General features: G+C 44.1%; 1 protein-coding gene across 9 annotated transcripts in view; it reads right to left on the reverse strand.

Moving 5' to 3' along the window:
- Positions 1–15,586, reverse strand: part of SLC4A8 (solute carrier family 4 member 8) — a 75,825-nt gene extending 60,239 nt beyond the window's left edge. For 5 of the 9 annotated variants that reach the window (XM_019419397.2, XM_019419402.2, XM_019419401.2 and 2 more), the window contains exons 1-2: positions 936–1,162; positions 730–811 (exon numbers count right to left, since the gene is read on the reverse strand). In XM_019419397.2, the coding sequence (XP_019274942.1) occupies positions 730–811; positions 936–986 (133 nt within the window). In that variant the 5' untranslated portion in view covers positions 987–1,162. Of the gene's footprint in view, positions 1–729; positions 812–935; positions 1,163–15,368 lie in introns of those variants that run through there. The other 4 variants (XM_019419395.2, XM_053894861.1, XM_053894860.1 and 1 more) reach the window with 2 other exon arrangements.
- Positions 15,587–15,839: the final 253 nt, after the last annotated feature.

Raw genomic sequence — 15,839 nt, forward strand, 5'->3', positions numbered from 1 at the left:
TTTTTTAAACTACCCTTATTTTATTCTCTTGTACAAACTGTGTACATGTTTACATTTATATTTGTGGGCAATTGCCAGGAATTGACAAGCTGACCCGAGTCCTTCACAGTCTCAAGAAGAGATCATTTGTTAATATTTCTATCGGACTTAACAGTGCTCAAAGCGCTGTCTCACATGTTATTAGAACCTACTAGTAAGGTATTAATATCCCTACTTTTAAAATGGAATTATAATTAACATACAGTTAATTATACAGTTAACATACAGGTGCACAACATGACGATTTAGCGATTCTGTGCATTACTCCGTGCTCATCATGGTAAGCGCAGTCACCATCTGTCACCAAACAACATTATTACAATATTTATTGTCAATTGTCACTTACAATATTATTGACTACATCCCCGTACTTTTCATCTCCATGACTTACTTATTTTATAACTGGAAGTTTGTACCTCTTAGTCCCCTTTATCTATTTCATCCATCCCCACTCCACCCACCTCCCCTCTGGCAACCACCAGTTTGTTCTCTGTATTAATATCCCTACTTTTATTTAACAGATGAGGACACTGAGGCTAAGGGAAATTGAGTGGTTTTCCCCCCAGGTCTGACAGGTAGTGAGAAAAGAGTCAGCGGGCTCAAACGCAGATCTCCTGATGGCAAAATTCTCCTCCCACACCAGGCTGCCTCTCATTTATTTTCCCCACCACAAAAAACGGCAGTTCTTACCTTCCAACTCTTCTTTCTCATAGTGAATGTTAAGAATTGTACTGGTCCCACCCTGATCCACCACGGCTTCTTCATCTGGTCTCTGTTGAAATATAAATAAGTAGCCATAGTAATAAGCATACGTTCATTCAGACATCCACTGAAGTACCACATGTATGCCAGACCCTTTTTGCAACCCTTGGGGGAGAAAACAATGGTTTACATACGTTTTTCATTTGAACCTCACAATAACTTTGAGATGCAAAAATGACAGCCATTCTCAGGGGTGCCTGGGCGGCTCAGTCGATTAAGTAACCAACTTCAGCTCAGGTCATGATCTCACAGTTTGTGAGTTCGAGCCCCACATCGGGCTCTGTGCTGACAGCTCAGAGCCTGGAGCCTGCTTCAGATTCCGTGTCTCCCTCTCTCTCTGCCCCTCCTCCGCTCTTGCTCTGTCTCTCTCAAAAATAAATAGTTAAAAAAAATATTTTTAATGACAGCCATTCTCTTTCTCATTTTATAAATGAACAGCCCGAGACTTAGAGAGGATTAAGTAATTATTGCCCAAGGGCACAAATGTGGTAAAAGGCAGAGGTGGGATGAACTCTGGTCTTGTGACTGCAGATATCACGCCTTTTCTACCTCCCCACAAGTGCAAGTGCATAGCATGTCTGCATTTTGCAAGCGGTGTCAACCACATGTTTTTTTTGTTTTTTTTTTTAGTGTCGACTGATCTCCTTGATCTCCCTTCAGTATTTGAGCCTGTTGTCCTTGAAATTCTCCATCCTGCTCCTTTGATCAAGTCTCCCCTGTCTCATTCTAAGGCTTGTCTTCTTCCTCTAACCATAAATCCCAAGCAAGAGCGCTCTACCTTTGGTTTCCCTCACTTGAGTCTTCCAATTTCAACTACAGCCTGAGACTGTTGACTCAGTATTTGACAAACCACTGGGATGTTGACCACAAGACCCACGTTGTCTAAAACCAAACTGATCTTCTTTCCAAAACAAGCACCCTGTGCTCATTTACTTACACTTACCCATGGCAGGACTGTTTCTTAGTCCACATTTGAAATTTCAAATGCATTTATTTATCCATTCCACGTGTATTAAGTGCCTATTATATGCCTTCAGGGAGATAGCTTCCTTTTCTTATCAGGTCCTCCTGTGCGATTGCTCTCAAATCTACTCTCATCTCTCATCTACTCTATGCCACACTCCCGTGCCCTTTCAGTCATACTGGACATGTTTTCAGTTCTGGAACCAGACTCACTTTCTTCCTTAAGTGTTGCTCCCTCGGTCTAGAACTATCATCCTCTCCCTGCTAGCCCCACCTCCTACCACCAGCGGCCAATACTTACTCATCATCCCACAGATCTCAGCCTCAATGCACTTCCTTGGAAGGCTTCCCTCATCTGAACTAAGTGAGGTCCTCCCATTTATAAGCCCTTATTGCACACTGCGCTTCTCTGTAATGACATGTCTCTGCTCCTTGAGGGAGGAACCCTGTCTGCCTTCCTCACCACTGTTCCTCCAACACCCTACACAGACTTTTCACAGAGTAGGTGCTCAATAATTCTTTGTTAAAATCATGACTATAATGGCACCTACCTTATCAAGACCCTGAACTATTTTTTTTTTAATCTTAACTGATTTTCCTGTCAGTCTATTTCTCTGATCAAACCTGCAGCTCCAGCCAAGTTCACTGATCCCATGGGCACTCTGCATGTTCCCACTTTCACGCCTTTGCTCACATGTCCTGCATCTAACGTTCCCCCCCCCCCCCAACTCTCCATCAAATCCTTATCATCTTCCAGATCCTGCTCAAATTTCCAGCTTACTAGGGGCGCCTGGGTGGCTCGGTCGGTTAAGCATCCGACTTCGGCTCAGGTCATGATCTCACGGTCCGTGAGTTCGAGCACCGCATCGGGCTCTGTGCTGACAGCTCAGAGCCTGGAGCCTGCTTCGGATTCTGTGTCTCCCTCTCTCTCTGACCCTCCCCCGTTCATGCTCTGTCTCTCTCTGTCTCAAAAATAAATAAACATTAAAAAAAAAAAAAAAAACAAATTTCCAGCTTACTGTTCCAACACTTTTTCAAGTTATCATCTATGTCCTCAAACGAGGCAACTCTGAATATAAAGCAATCCATTTCCCCGATAAGAAGATTCAAAAAAGTTCTTGAGGACAACTTGAATAGACTAACTTCTAGGGAAGTAGATGAAAGTCAAATGTCTACATATATATGTATTTTTTTCACTGCCCCCCACCCCACCCACCCCACCCTGCCTGCGCCTCATAGGATTCTCTCTTTCCCTTTCTCTCAGCCTCTCACTCACTTGTACCCTCTCTCTCTCAAAAATAAATAAACTTAAAAAAAAGAGAGAGAGAGAGTCTGGGTTTTTTGTTTATTCATTTGTTTCTTAAATTCCACAGATGAATGAGATTATATGGTATTCTTTTCTCTGACTGATGTATTTCACTCAGCACTATACTTCCTAGATCTATCCACGTTGTTGCAAACAGCAAGATTTCATTCTTTTTTATGACTACATAATATTCCTCTGTGTGTGTGTGTGTGTGTGTGTGTGTGTGTGTGTGTACACCATGTCTTCTTTATCCATTCATCTATCAATGGACACTTGGATTGCTTCCAACACTTATAGTGTTTTACTTATGAATTTAGTTTATAGACATTTAAAATTTCATATTATTACTATCATGGAATAATCTCCAAGATATAATATTAAGTTTAAAAAGCAACGTAGAGAAAACTGTTTGCTGTTTGCTAACTTTTATCAGAGAAAGGTTGTTGGGATGGCTCAGTCAGTGGAGCATGAGATTCTTGATCTCAGGGTTGTGAGTTCAAACCCCACATTGGGCATAGAGCTTACTTAAAAAAAATTACATATAAAAAAGAAAGGGTGTTAGAACATAAGCATATGCTTATACTTAAAAACCTATAAAGGAAGAATAAGTCATGAAAAAAATTTTAGGAAATAAATTCCTGTTGTTTATTTATTCTTTTTTTATTTTTTGAGAGAGAAAGAGCATGAGTGAGCAAGGGGCAGAGAGAGAGGGAGAGAGAGAGAATCCAATGAGGGGCAGAGAAAGGCAAAAGAGAGAGAATCCTGAAGTGGGGCACAAGCTCATCTGATGTGGGGCTTGAACTCACGAACCCATGAGACCATAACCTGAGCTGAAGTTGGATGCTTAACCAACAGAGCCACCCAGCTGCCCCACCATGAAAAAAATTTTTAAAGAGTTACCCATAGAGGAGTGAGGGAATAGGTTAGAGGAGAAAAGGACAGAAAATTAGACTTCTTTGAAAATACCTTATTTTGTAAATATCTTAACATAATTTTATTTTATTTTTTTAATATTTACTTTTTGGGAGCGTGCACATGGGGGAGGGGCAGAGAGAGGGGGACAGAAGATCCCAAGCAGGCTCTGCATTGACAGGCTGACAGCAGCAAGCCAGATGCAGGGCTTGAACTCGCCAACCACAAGATCATGACCTGAGCCAAAGTCTGACACTCAACCGACTGAGCCACCCAGGTGCCCCAATATCTCACATAATTTTAAAACAACTAAAAATTTTAAAAGCAATTCCCAGAAATGAAAAATCAAATGAAAGCAAATGCCAAATTGATGGCATAACTATTCCAAGAGATATTATTCCAAGTAACTGTAAAATACAATAAGCTGCCTGAACATCCTCAGTGGTATATACCCTAAGACAAAAAGAGTTTAAGAATATCTTAAACTACCGTTTAGTTATCTGTTGGTGGGAGTGTTGGTGCTATCACTCTGATGCTGTTGTGCATTGTGAGATAAACATATTCGTGATCATGTCAACTTGTTCTGTCACTCTCAATGTCATTGAGAACTGGCATTCTCAGCAGGGGTAAAAGGAAATACAGTCTTAGGACAGAAGTTAAGTAAAAACCATTCAGTCCTGATTTTGAATTGGATGGGTCAACAAGAATATAGAATACATTTTTATCTTTAAGTGTTTTTAAATTTATAAATTTACATTTTCTAGCTCCGTCCACTCAAAAGCCCTAGAAAAAATGATCAGCCAGTAGCAATGAGTATCCTTAGCACCCAGACTGTGGTCTCTTAAAATACCATTGTCTACTAAAAGGCACTCACAGACCACTAGGGAGTCAACTTAAAGAGATCCCTTGCCTTTTAGGATACTTTGAGCATCAGTAAGAGTAGTAACTGCAACAGATTGAATAGATCAGATATGTTAAAATCTATGAGTTCACAATGTCACTTTAAAAATTAATTGGTGGGGCACCTGGGTGGGTCAGTCGGTTGAGCGTCAGACTTTGGCTCAGGTCATGATCTCGCAGTCCATGGGTTCGAGCCCCGCGTCAGGCTGTGTGCTGACAGCTCAGAACCTGGAGCCTGTTTCAGATTCTGTGTCTCCCTCTCTCTCTGACCGTTCCCCACTCATGCTCTGTCTCTCTCTGTCTCAAAAATGGATAAACGTTAAAAAATACATAAAAAATAAAAATTAATTGGTCACCATTGGAGAAGAATGCTAACAAACCAACCCATTATTTTCGAAACTGTTAAAAATGTATCCTAGCTTTCCTATATAAATTGTGCCATAGAGTAGTACCATAGAAGAGATGAGAGAAGTTTCCTATTATAGAAAAGAATAAATGAAAAAGGAGTGTTAGAATTAGGACATCACCATTTCACAATCCCTAATGGATTGCATTGATTTTCAACAGCCACTAACATCACAAGGAGAGACAACCAGATATTATATGCCTCCTAATGGGAGACTATATCACCACCCATTAGGTAATCTTAACAAATAAATTGTCCCTGAATCTGATCAAGCCTCTAAATCGAAATACCAATTTACTGAAAATACAGTGAAACAGAGTTCCACGGAAAAACACCAGCATGAGAATACAATCAGCAAAATTATAAAGCTATAGAACAAATCCTCTCCCTCCTCCTACCCCTTTTTTAAAACAAACAATTGCAAGAAGAGAAAGACAGAGACAGAGAAAGAAAGTAAACCAGTAGTTTAAAAGAGATTGGTTTAAAAACCAATCTCAATGTGCAGACTTTATTTGAATCCTGATTCAAACAAACAAATAATTTTTTAGCTATTTTTTAAATGATTTTTTGAGACAATTGCCAATTTGAATATTGACGAGATCTTTTATGATAGTAAAGCAATTGCTATTTTTTTCTTTAGGTGATACTATGCTTATTTTTTAAAGAATTTTTATCTTTTTTTTTTTTTAATTTTTTTTTTCCAACGTTTTTTATTTATTTTTGGGACAGAGAGAGACAGAGCATGAACGGGGGAGGGGCAGAGAGAGAGAGGGAGACACAGAATCGGAAACAGGCTCCAGGCTCCGAGCCATCAGCCCAGCGCCTGACGCGGGGCTCAGAGCCTGACGCGGGGCTCGAACTCACGGACCGTGAGATCGTGACCTGGCTGAAGTCGGACGCTTAACCGACTGCGCCACCCAGGCGCCCCTAAAGAATTTTTATCTTTTTTTATGGAAGTGTTGAATTGCTATATTGTACACCTGAAACTAACTATACGGAAATTAAAATAATTTTAAAAATTTAATTGAAAAAATAACTCTTACCTTTGAGTGATACATAAATATTTACCAATAAAACTGAAAGATTACAGATATGTAAAATAATATATTAACTTAGAAATATTAATTTTTCACATTTTATAATTAGTTAAAATTATTTAAAAAAAAAACCTTCTAATACATCTTTAACATCAATGTCTTCCCCACCACCATAGGCACTTTGGGTCAATTTTCCAAGGCTTGTCAGTTTCACTTCTATCTAAGCTCTAAAAACTCTCATGTAAAGATCTTTCTAAGGAATAACTTTTAGGTGGATAAACTTGCCTTTATTTTAGATTTGTCCTTTGTTTATCTAGCTCACCTTTTAGATCACGGATTTCTTGATGGTACCAGCCACAATTTGCCATCTTTATATTCTTAGAGCCCAATACAATAGCTTACCACTGTAAGTAGTTTGCACGCTTGTAAGTTCCAGAAGTGGGGGTGCTGTCCCTATGTCCACCACTATGTACCTAGAAGCTAGTATAATGTCCGGTACATGGTAAGTATCTAAAAATTGTGATGAGGGGCGCCTGGGTGGCTCAGTCGGTTGAGCGGCCAACTTCGGCTCAGGTCGTGATCTCGCGGTGCGTGAGTTCAAGCCCCGCGTGGGGCTCTGTGCTGACAGCTCGGAGCCTGGAGCCTGTTTCAGATTCTGTGTCTCCCTCTCTCTGACCCTCCCCCATTCATGCTCTGTCTCTCTCTGTCTCAAAAATAAATAAACGTTAAAAAAATATATAAATAAATAAATAAAATAAAAATTGTGATGAATAAATACTAGTTTTCTGAACTCTTTATCATATGATCATATATTTTCTCATAAAACTTCATATATATGAATAATTTTTCGTATTGGCTTCCCCGCAGGTTTGTAATATCCAAAGGACAGGGACCAATTGGTTACAATGCTTAGCACTGTCCACAGATACCTGGCATTACATAGAACACAGCAGGAATCTAGAGGAAGGAGGGGAGGGTGGCATAATTGATTTTATGACTCTAAGAACTATAAAAGCAAAATATGGAGAGCAAGGTCAATCACCTGAAATATTCAGGTTGAAAAATCGACTTGTTTCCGTAATTTTGATTGGTTAACCACAGCCTACATTCACTGAATAATTGTTCATCCACTTTCTTTGTCTTGCCAAAGAAAACAGAGCCACTGTCAAACACCATTAGCCAAAGCATTTGAAATGTCAGGCTTGAATGTGAATGTGTGGACCTCATTTGGATCCTGGTTCAAGTAAACCAACTATTTAAAAAATTAAAAGTCACTCCTAAATTAATTTTTTTTATCTTTTGTTTTTTAATGTTTATTTATTTTTGAGAGACAGAGAGAGACAGAGATAGAGTGTGGGGCGGTGGGGGAGGGACAGAGAGAGAGGGAGACACAGAATCAGAAGCAGGCTCCAGGCTCTGAGCTGTCAGCACAGTGCCCAACACAGGGCTCGAACCCACGAACCGCAAGATCATGCCTGAGCCGAAGTCAGATGCTTAACTGACCGAGCCACCCAGGCACCCCTGGCACTCATAAATTTAAACAACTACATGGACATTTGATTGTATTAAGGAGTTAACTGTTAGTTAAAAAAAATAATAACAATATTGTGACATGGTAGTGATATCATAAAAAGAAAGTCCTTAATCTTTAGTGATACATACTAAAGGTTTTTTTTAAGCTTATTTATTTTGAGAGAGAGAGCAAACATGGGAGGGGCAGAGAGAGAGGGAGAGAGAGAATCCCAAGCAGGCTCCATGCTGTCAGCACAGAGCCTGTTGCAGGGCTCTATCCCATGAACCATGAGATCATGACCTGAGTCGAAACCAAGAGTCAGACACTTACCCGACTGAGCCACCCACGCGCCCCATACTGAAGTTTTTACTGATGAAATAATATGATGTCTGGGATTTGGAGAGTGTGTGGGGATATAATGAAACAACATAGGTGAGTGTTCATTGCTGAAGCCAGGTCATGGGTACATAGCAAGTCACTTTTACAAGTCTTTCTACTTCGTTGTCTGCTCGAAATGTTCCATAAATTTCAAGTACTGTGTATACAAAGTTTGTTTAAAATCATAAAAAAAAGTAAAGAATATCAAGTCTCATTGGTCTGTGCTTGTTACAGATTCCTCACCAGTTGGCTATTATGTCCTCTGATACCACCATTATTTGTGGCAGAGAGGATTTCTTATCCATAGATTTCCAGGGTTCCCATGAATGAACTTCAGAGGATTATGTGTAAGTGTACATTTTTCTTAAGAGGGTCCATAACGTTCACCAGATTCTCAGGGAAGCTTGTGACTCAGAAAAGATTAAAATCATGAGAACCACGTTATATAAGTGTGGGAGAAAAAGGAAAGAAGGGAGGAGGGAAAGGAGAGTGAACTAGAGAAAAGGCAATGTTTCTAAGTCTCCTCTTTTCTGTCCTTCCTCCTAGCTCACTGACAATGACCCACTATGTAAATGTGAATTGATTTGGGTGCCTACCTCAAGGACTAGATAAGATAAAAAGAACTAAGGGGGTTAAATACACATTAAAACATTGAAATTTCAAGGCACATCTTGTTATGAGCCTTGAAAAATGAATGAACCATACCTGAGTAACAGACCAGATTCTTACTTACAGTTAATGGACAAATTAAAAGGCAGGGTCAGGGCTGAGTCTTACATAATGGCTCCAGCTCCTGGAAGCAGCCTCGGAGGCTGCAGGGGAAGGGGAAGGTGGCAGGCAGTGGAGTCCATTTGGAGCCCTCTCCCTGACTCGTGCCCCCTGCAGCGCCACTCCGGACCTGTGGGGTGGTGGACCTGCCCAACTCAACTGCCCCTCCATGCCTGCAGTCAGTCTCAGACTTTTCACTTCCAGAGACCCCTGTCATCTTTTTTCCTAAAGATCCGATGTTTTCAGACATGGCGTATGACATCCTTCCACCCTTCCACCCTCCCATCCTTACCCCCAACAAAAAAGAGTCAAGCAATTATTGAGTTCTGACACATTTAACCATTTTTAAAACAGCAAATACAGAAGTGACTTCCAGGGTTTCTGATCAGCAAATTGAGTTGACACAGGGAGTATCAGGAACAAATATTTATTGAGCACTTCCTATACGCCTAGCATTGTGCCTTACATATGTATATTGCCCCACTTCATCCTCACAACAGTCTTAAAATCAAGGCTAAGTAAGATCACACAAGAGGTAAGTGGGATAGGAGGAACTCAAACTCAAGCCTCTCTGTATTCTTACAATTAACATTACACGCTATTATTGCCAAAAGCAAAGAACCCGGTCATTTCAGAGAGCTCAAGTCACCCAATCATGCATTCATGTCCACAGTTCAAGATCTACATTATTGCCACCTTAAACCCATAGTGTGCCAGAACCTTGTACTTCAAACTTGTACTTTGCCCTTTTACTGACCAGACTTCCAAGAGTTCTCCATCTCATTTCCTTTCTCTTCAGCCAGCAAAGTCTCTGAATTCTGGTCCCTCAGACACCCTGTCAGTGAATCTGGCCCACAAATGCCCATGAATTTGACTTCCTCGCTGAATTCAGACTGCTATAGCGAGGGGGGGAAAAAAAAAAGGTTCCGCAAGGACTCGTGCAGCTGTTCCGGACCTCCTCTCAGTGGCCATGAGCTCCTAAATACCCATGAGCTTCCTATTCTGACTATTCAGCAACCTGCTAGGGCCTCAAATTCCAAAGTAGCTATGGTTTCTAAGTGATTCTTTTATTGAGCCCCACCTAGAGTAACTCCTGTTCTGTATTAAGATTGCTAGTTAGTACATTGTGGTAGGCAGAATAATGGCCCCCCAGTTAAGGTTACTGACGGAAGTAATGTTGCTAATCAGATGAACTTAAAATAAGGAGATTATCCTGGATTATCTGGTGGGCTCTATGCAATCACAAGAATCCCTAAAGAGTTGGGGGGGGGGGGGGAATGGCGGCAGAAGACTTGAGTCAGAGAAAGAGATGTGATACCAAAAGTAGGGTTTGAGACACCCTATGCTGGCGGCTTGGAGTTGAGGAAAGGAACGAGAAGCCAAGGAAACAAGGTAGCCTTTAAAAGCTGAAGAAATCAAGGAAACAGATTCTTCCTCAGAGCCTCCAGAAAGAAACACAGCCTTGCCAACACTTCGATTTTAGCCCAGTGAGAGCTGCATTGGACTTGTGAAGTAGAGAACTGAAAGATAATCAATTTGTGTTGTTTTAAGCCACTAAATTTGTGGTAATTTGCTATGGCAGCAATAGAAACTAATACACACATTAGGGTTCCCTAACTACCAAGACCAGAGTAAACTTATTACTTACTATCTTACAGGGAACAACAACCTCCCCATTATCTAAGATTTGTTGCCGTAACCTGGCAGCAGATCCAGAATAAACACGGTTGCTTTCTGTGTCCTAATGATTACTAACTACTAGGGCAGTCTTGACTGAGAGCCCCGGCTACCCTGCCAAGGCAAACTATGAGCTAAGGCAATTATCCACAAATTTTGAAGGAAGTAAATTTGCAGCCTGCATTGTCCCCCACACTACCTCAGTTCTCTGTTTGTCAGGACCGCCCACCCCTCCCCTACCAAAGCTCCCCAGCAGAGCTGGGAAAGCCAGGTACAGAGAATGTTCGGTTTTCCCCACTCCCTCATAGGAAAGGAACACCTCCCGGCTGTCGGGAGGGGGCGGGGCCATATGGATTTGTACACTGCGATGTAGTGAGAGGCGAAACCGCTATGGCTGATGTTTTTATTCAACAACATTCAGCTGGTGTTGACTGGGCTCCGACACGTGCCAGCCATTGGGCACTAGCATTCCGTCTCTGTCACGAACTCTTGGCTTAGAGGAGTTTTTTCAGGTCTACCATAAGGTACGGAATGTGACTGTCTTCTCATCGGCCACCCTTCCCAATCATCACCCATTTCCCAGGGCTCACTATTCTGAAGATTTCTGCAAAGCTTTCCATTCTGAGCAGGCCTGATTCACATAAAAACCTTGGTGAATACCCAAACTCACTTGCTCCCCGCTCCGTCGCTGACACCGTCCCTGAACCTCCCTGCAGTTCCCAGAACCACTTGGCTGGAGTGCTGATGGTTCCAACCACTCCGGCCTTCTCCTCCAGTGCTCCTTTCTGCTCAGTTCTGAAAGTGCTGATCAGGAGGACTCACAAGATACAAGATGTCCTCAGTTCCAGTCCAAACTAGGGGCTCTCCCTAGAGCTTTCTGCTCTTTTTTTTTTTTTAACGTTTATTTATTATTGAGAGACAGACAGATATAGAGCATGAGCACGGGAGGCACAGAGAGAGGAGGAGACACAGAATCTGAAGCAAGCTCCGGGCTCAGAGCTGTCAGCACAGAGCCCGACGCGGGGCTCGAACTCACAAACTGTGAGACCATGACCTGAGCTGAAGTCAGACGCTCAACTGACTGAGCCACTCAGGCGCCCCTGCCCTTCTTCCTCCCTTACTACCTCACCCCTTTAAGAGTTCACTGACTCCTAAAATTTCGATAACCACCTCCAGAGATCCCATCAAAATTCAGAAAGGCAGGCCTTCATTAACTCATCCTAAATTACAGCCTCCTAGCTGGCCTCCCTCAGTGCAGTCTCTTCCCACTCCAATGTAACCTTTGTATACCTTGCCACATATATCTTCCCAAACAGTTAAGTGCTCGCTGCAAGCCAGGCATTGGTGTAGGTGTCAAAGACCAAGCTACAGTAATGCAGAGTGATTAAAGGCACATACTTTGGAGACAGTAATAGCCCTTGGTGGGTGCTGTGAGCAGAGAACACTGAGTGATGAATTCTGAGAGTGATAAAGAGCCAGACCCTGAAAGCTAAATGGGATATTCTAGGTGAAGAGGAGGGGAAGGATTTCCCAGCTGGAATACCTGAGTAAAGGCACAGCTGCACACAAGGGACAGCTTTTGTGTAAGCAAGCATGGGCACCTGATGTTCTGTGCTAACCCCAAGACCGTGAGCTCCTGAAGGAGAAGCACATTGACTTTGGATACAGGAAAGGCATTCATTCACTCATGCAACTGAGCGCCTATCTTATACCAGGAACTGTGCTATATGGCAAGATTTTCCTCCTAGTCCTTGCCCCCGTCAAGCTTCTCTCCAAAAAAGAAAATATAGAAATCAAACAAGAACACGTCAGATAAGTCATAAGTGCTATTAAGAACATAAAACAGGATCATATGAAAGACAGTGACTGTGGGGGTCAGGGAAAGCCGCTCTGAGGGGGTAATATTAGAATTAAGTCCCATAAAACCCTGGATAGAATCATGTCCTAGGCAGAGAAAACAACAAGAGCAGAAGTCCTAAAGTATGAAGGAGCTTGCCATATCGAAGAAACAGAAAGAAAGCCAGTGCAGGGGTGCATGGTGAGAGAATGGGGGAGAGGCAGTCAGAAAGGGTGGACAAGTCCCTGAGCACATTAAAGTTTGGTAGGCCATGATAAGGAGATTGGATTTTACTCTAAAATGCACTGGGGAGCCACTGAAGGGTTTCAAGATGGGATCAGGCATGGTTTGTGTTTTTGAAAGCTCTCTCTGGCTGCCATGTGGAAAGTGGACTATAGAAGGGCAAGAGAAAAAGCAGAGGGAAGTGTAGGAGGCTAGTGCAATAGTCCAAGCCAGAAAAAACAGCCTAGACTTGTGATATTTAGATGTGATGCCTAGAATCTCTTTACAGCAAGTTGCACAATCCCCTCTCTTTGCAAGGTCCATTCCGCCCACCCCACCCCCCACAGCCTAGTTGGCACATAGGAGGCTTCGTTGGCAATTTTCAATCGGTTGACTTTTTGTCCCCCAAATCACCCCTACTTCCTTTCCTCCTCCTGTCCTCCTTTCTTTTCCTCCCTATATCTCAAGTATCCATTTGCCCATCACCTGACCCAGCCTTCATGAGGTCCTACTGTTCCTACTCTATTCCTTTTTGTCTCCTCACCCCACTGATCAAGAAAGTTACATGAACTAGATGTAAAGGAGATAATTATTTTCTATGTGACCCCAGAAGCACTCAGGAATTATCAATTTCACAAAGCACTAACAGAAGCTTATGGGTTATTATGATCTCGACAATACGACTGGTACACATTCTGCATGTTAAGCACACTGTCTCCTCACACTCTTTCCAGCCTATTCTATTCTCCCCACTGCAGCCAGAGAAATCTTTCAACAGGAAAATCTGATCATGATTTCATTGGAGCTTGCTCTCTCACCCCTCCCCACTCACTCTATGCACTTGCTCGAGCGTTCTTTCTCTCTCTCTCTCTCTCTCTCTCTCGCTCTCGCTCTCGCTCTCGCTTTCTCCTTCCCCTCCCTGCTTAAACCCCTTCAGTGGCTTCCCCTCGCTGCTTAAATAAATACCAACTTTCTCAGGACGGGCTATAATGGCTCTGTGTTTCGACCCCAGAGTATATCTCACACCATTCCCCTCATTGCTCTGTGGCTCCAGCCACGCTGACCTTCTTTCAGGCCCTCTAACTAGATGTGTTCCCTTTCTGCTATTCTCTTTGTCTCCAAGGTCCTTTGATCTCCCTCTTCCCTCAGTTGATACTTATTCTTTAGATCTCTAATTTTCTTCCTTAGCAAAATCTTCTCTCGTCTGAGACCAAGGCTGGAAACACTGAGAGACTGCCTCTCTTTCTTCGAAAACACTTATCACAGTTCATAATAATACACTTGTGTGGTTATTTGATTTAAACATGGTTATTTCTCCCCACCCTCCAAGACAGGAAGCTCCAAGGGGACAAGAACATTGCATAGTTTTGCTCATCACTGTATCCCCACCACATAGATTGAATACGCTTTTAGGCCTTAGGGGGATCAGATATGGAAAGATTTTCCAAAATCTTAGATGTGGTTCCTTTTTTGATGGAACAAGCAAAGAGGGAATCATGGATCATCTAGAGGCAAACTAGTACCAGGAAGAAGAGGAGAGAGTCCATGCCTGTTTTGCTACAAACTCAGAATGTTTCCCCTGCCTCCTTACAGAAACCATCCCTGACATCAACATGGCACTTGTTTCCAAGACTTATCATCCTTCCTAAGAAGGCCCATCATCATCGCCACAGCCCCCCACTTCAGACTTGCCCCCCCCCCCTTCAATCTCTCTTTCCAGAGCAGTAACAACCACCTGACGGTACAGGAAAGGGGGGAGTGAGAATTCAGTGAGCTACCACTCTCTTACTGGTTGTCACACAATAGACATTTGACAAATAGCACCTCATTCAGTCCTCAAAACGACACTGTGAAAGCAAAGCAGGTATTCTCATTCGCATTTTACTAGACGGAGATACTGAGGTTCAAGGAGGCAAGTGACTTACTCAAGGTCACAAAGCCAGCGCAAGGCAGATGTAGGATTTGAGCCTGCAGTCTCTGACACCTAGCCCGATGATTTTCCTTACATTTGCCACCCCAACAGTTGAGCTGTGGCTTACTTAAGCCTGGTTTCCTCATTCCCTTAAATAAACACCTGTTCCTGACCTCTCAACACTTCCCCAGCCCATTCCCCCTTCCCTTGCCAGAAGTTGTCAGCTGTCTGCCCAATGGGATGGCGAGACTCATAAAGCTGGCCACACTAATGGGGTCTGGCCCCAGCCTCCAGCCTTTCCAGCTCTTTCTCTGAGCCGCTGAGGAACCAGAAGTCTCCAGAAACAACACAAAGAGGAGACCTGCCCCACCGGAGCGAGGTCCCTGGCCACCCTTTCTCCCACGTTCCAACAGGACACCGCCAGGCCAGAAGCCAGCCTCTCTCCCAAGAAGGAGTACCCGAGAACAGAGGTCACCGCCCGCCGCCGTCAGGGTTCCTCTGCCGGCCTCGCAAGGGATGCGGCAGTGATCCGCCGGCTCCCAGGTTCGGCCCAAGGTCACCCTCTCGCAGCCCCGGCCCGATCCCCAAACGCCCGGAGCGCCCCCTGGTGTCCCGGGCCGGCCTCCCCTCGCCCTCAGGGAGTGGCCTGCGGAGCCCGGCTCGGGGGCAGAGGCAGGAGGGTGGGCAGAGGATGAGGAGGCTGAGCCCCGGGGAGGGGCGGGAGGCGGGGCCCTACCTGATAGCTGAGGACGCCGTCCGGCTCGTTACTCCCGGCCGGCATGGCGGAACCCAGCTAGGTCTCGCCCGCGGGCTCCAGGCCGAGCGTCAGCAGCCCGCGCGCTCCGCTCGGCTCTGAGCCGATCGCCCGAGCGGCGACCCCTACCCCGGAGCCAACGGTCAACCATCAACCGCCGCCGCCTCCATTGCCACCGGCCCGCGAGGCCTCGCCGCAGCCAATCAGCGTGCGGCCTGTGCGGCCAATCAGCGCGCGGAGCACGGGAGGACGCTGTCCGGCGGTACCCTGGGCTACCGCGAGGAGGAGGAGGAGGGAGGGAGCCCAGGGAGGCTACCGCTCCCGGCCCGGTTGCCTTGGAAACCGCCTCCCTCCCTTCAGGGGCCTCTGGGCTTAAAGGTCCTTCCAACCGCTTGCTAGAAATCGAAAATCTCATGCTTCTGTTTGCGGCTGCACCTGACCCTTGAAAACGGA

This window comes from Panthera pardus, unplaced genomic scaffold, assembly GCF_024362965.1.
Source record: "Panthera pardus isolate Hobbes unplaced genomic scaffold, ASM2436296v1 HiC_scaffold_6, whole genome shotgun sequence".
Classification (NCBI taxonomy): Eukaryota; Metazoa; Chordata; class Mammalia; order Carnivora; family Felidae; genus Panthera; species Panthera pardus.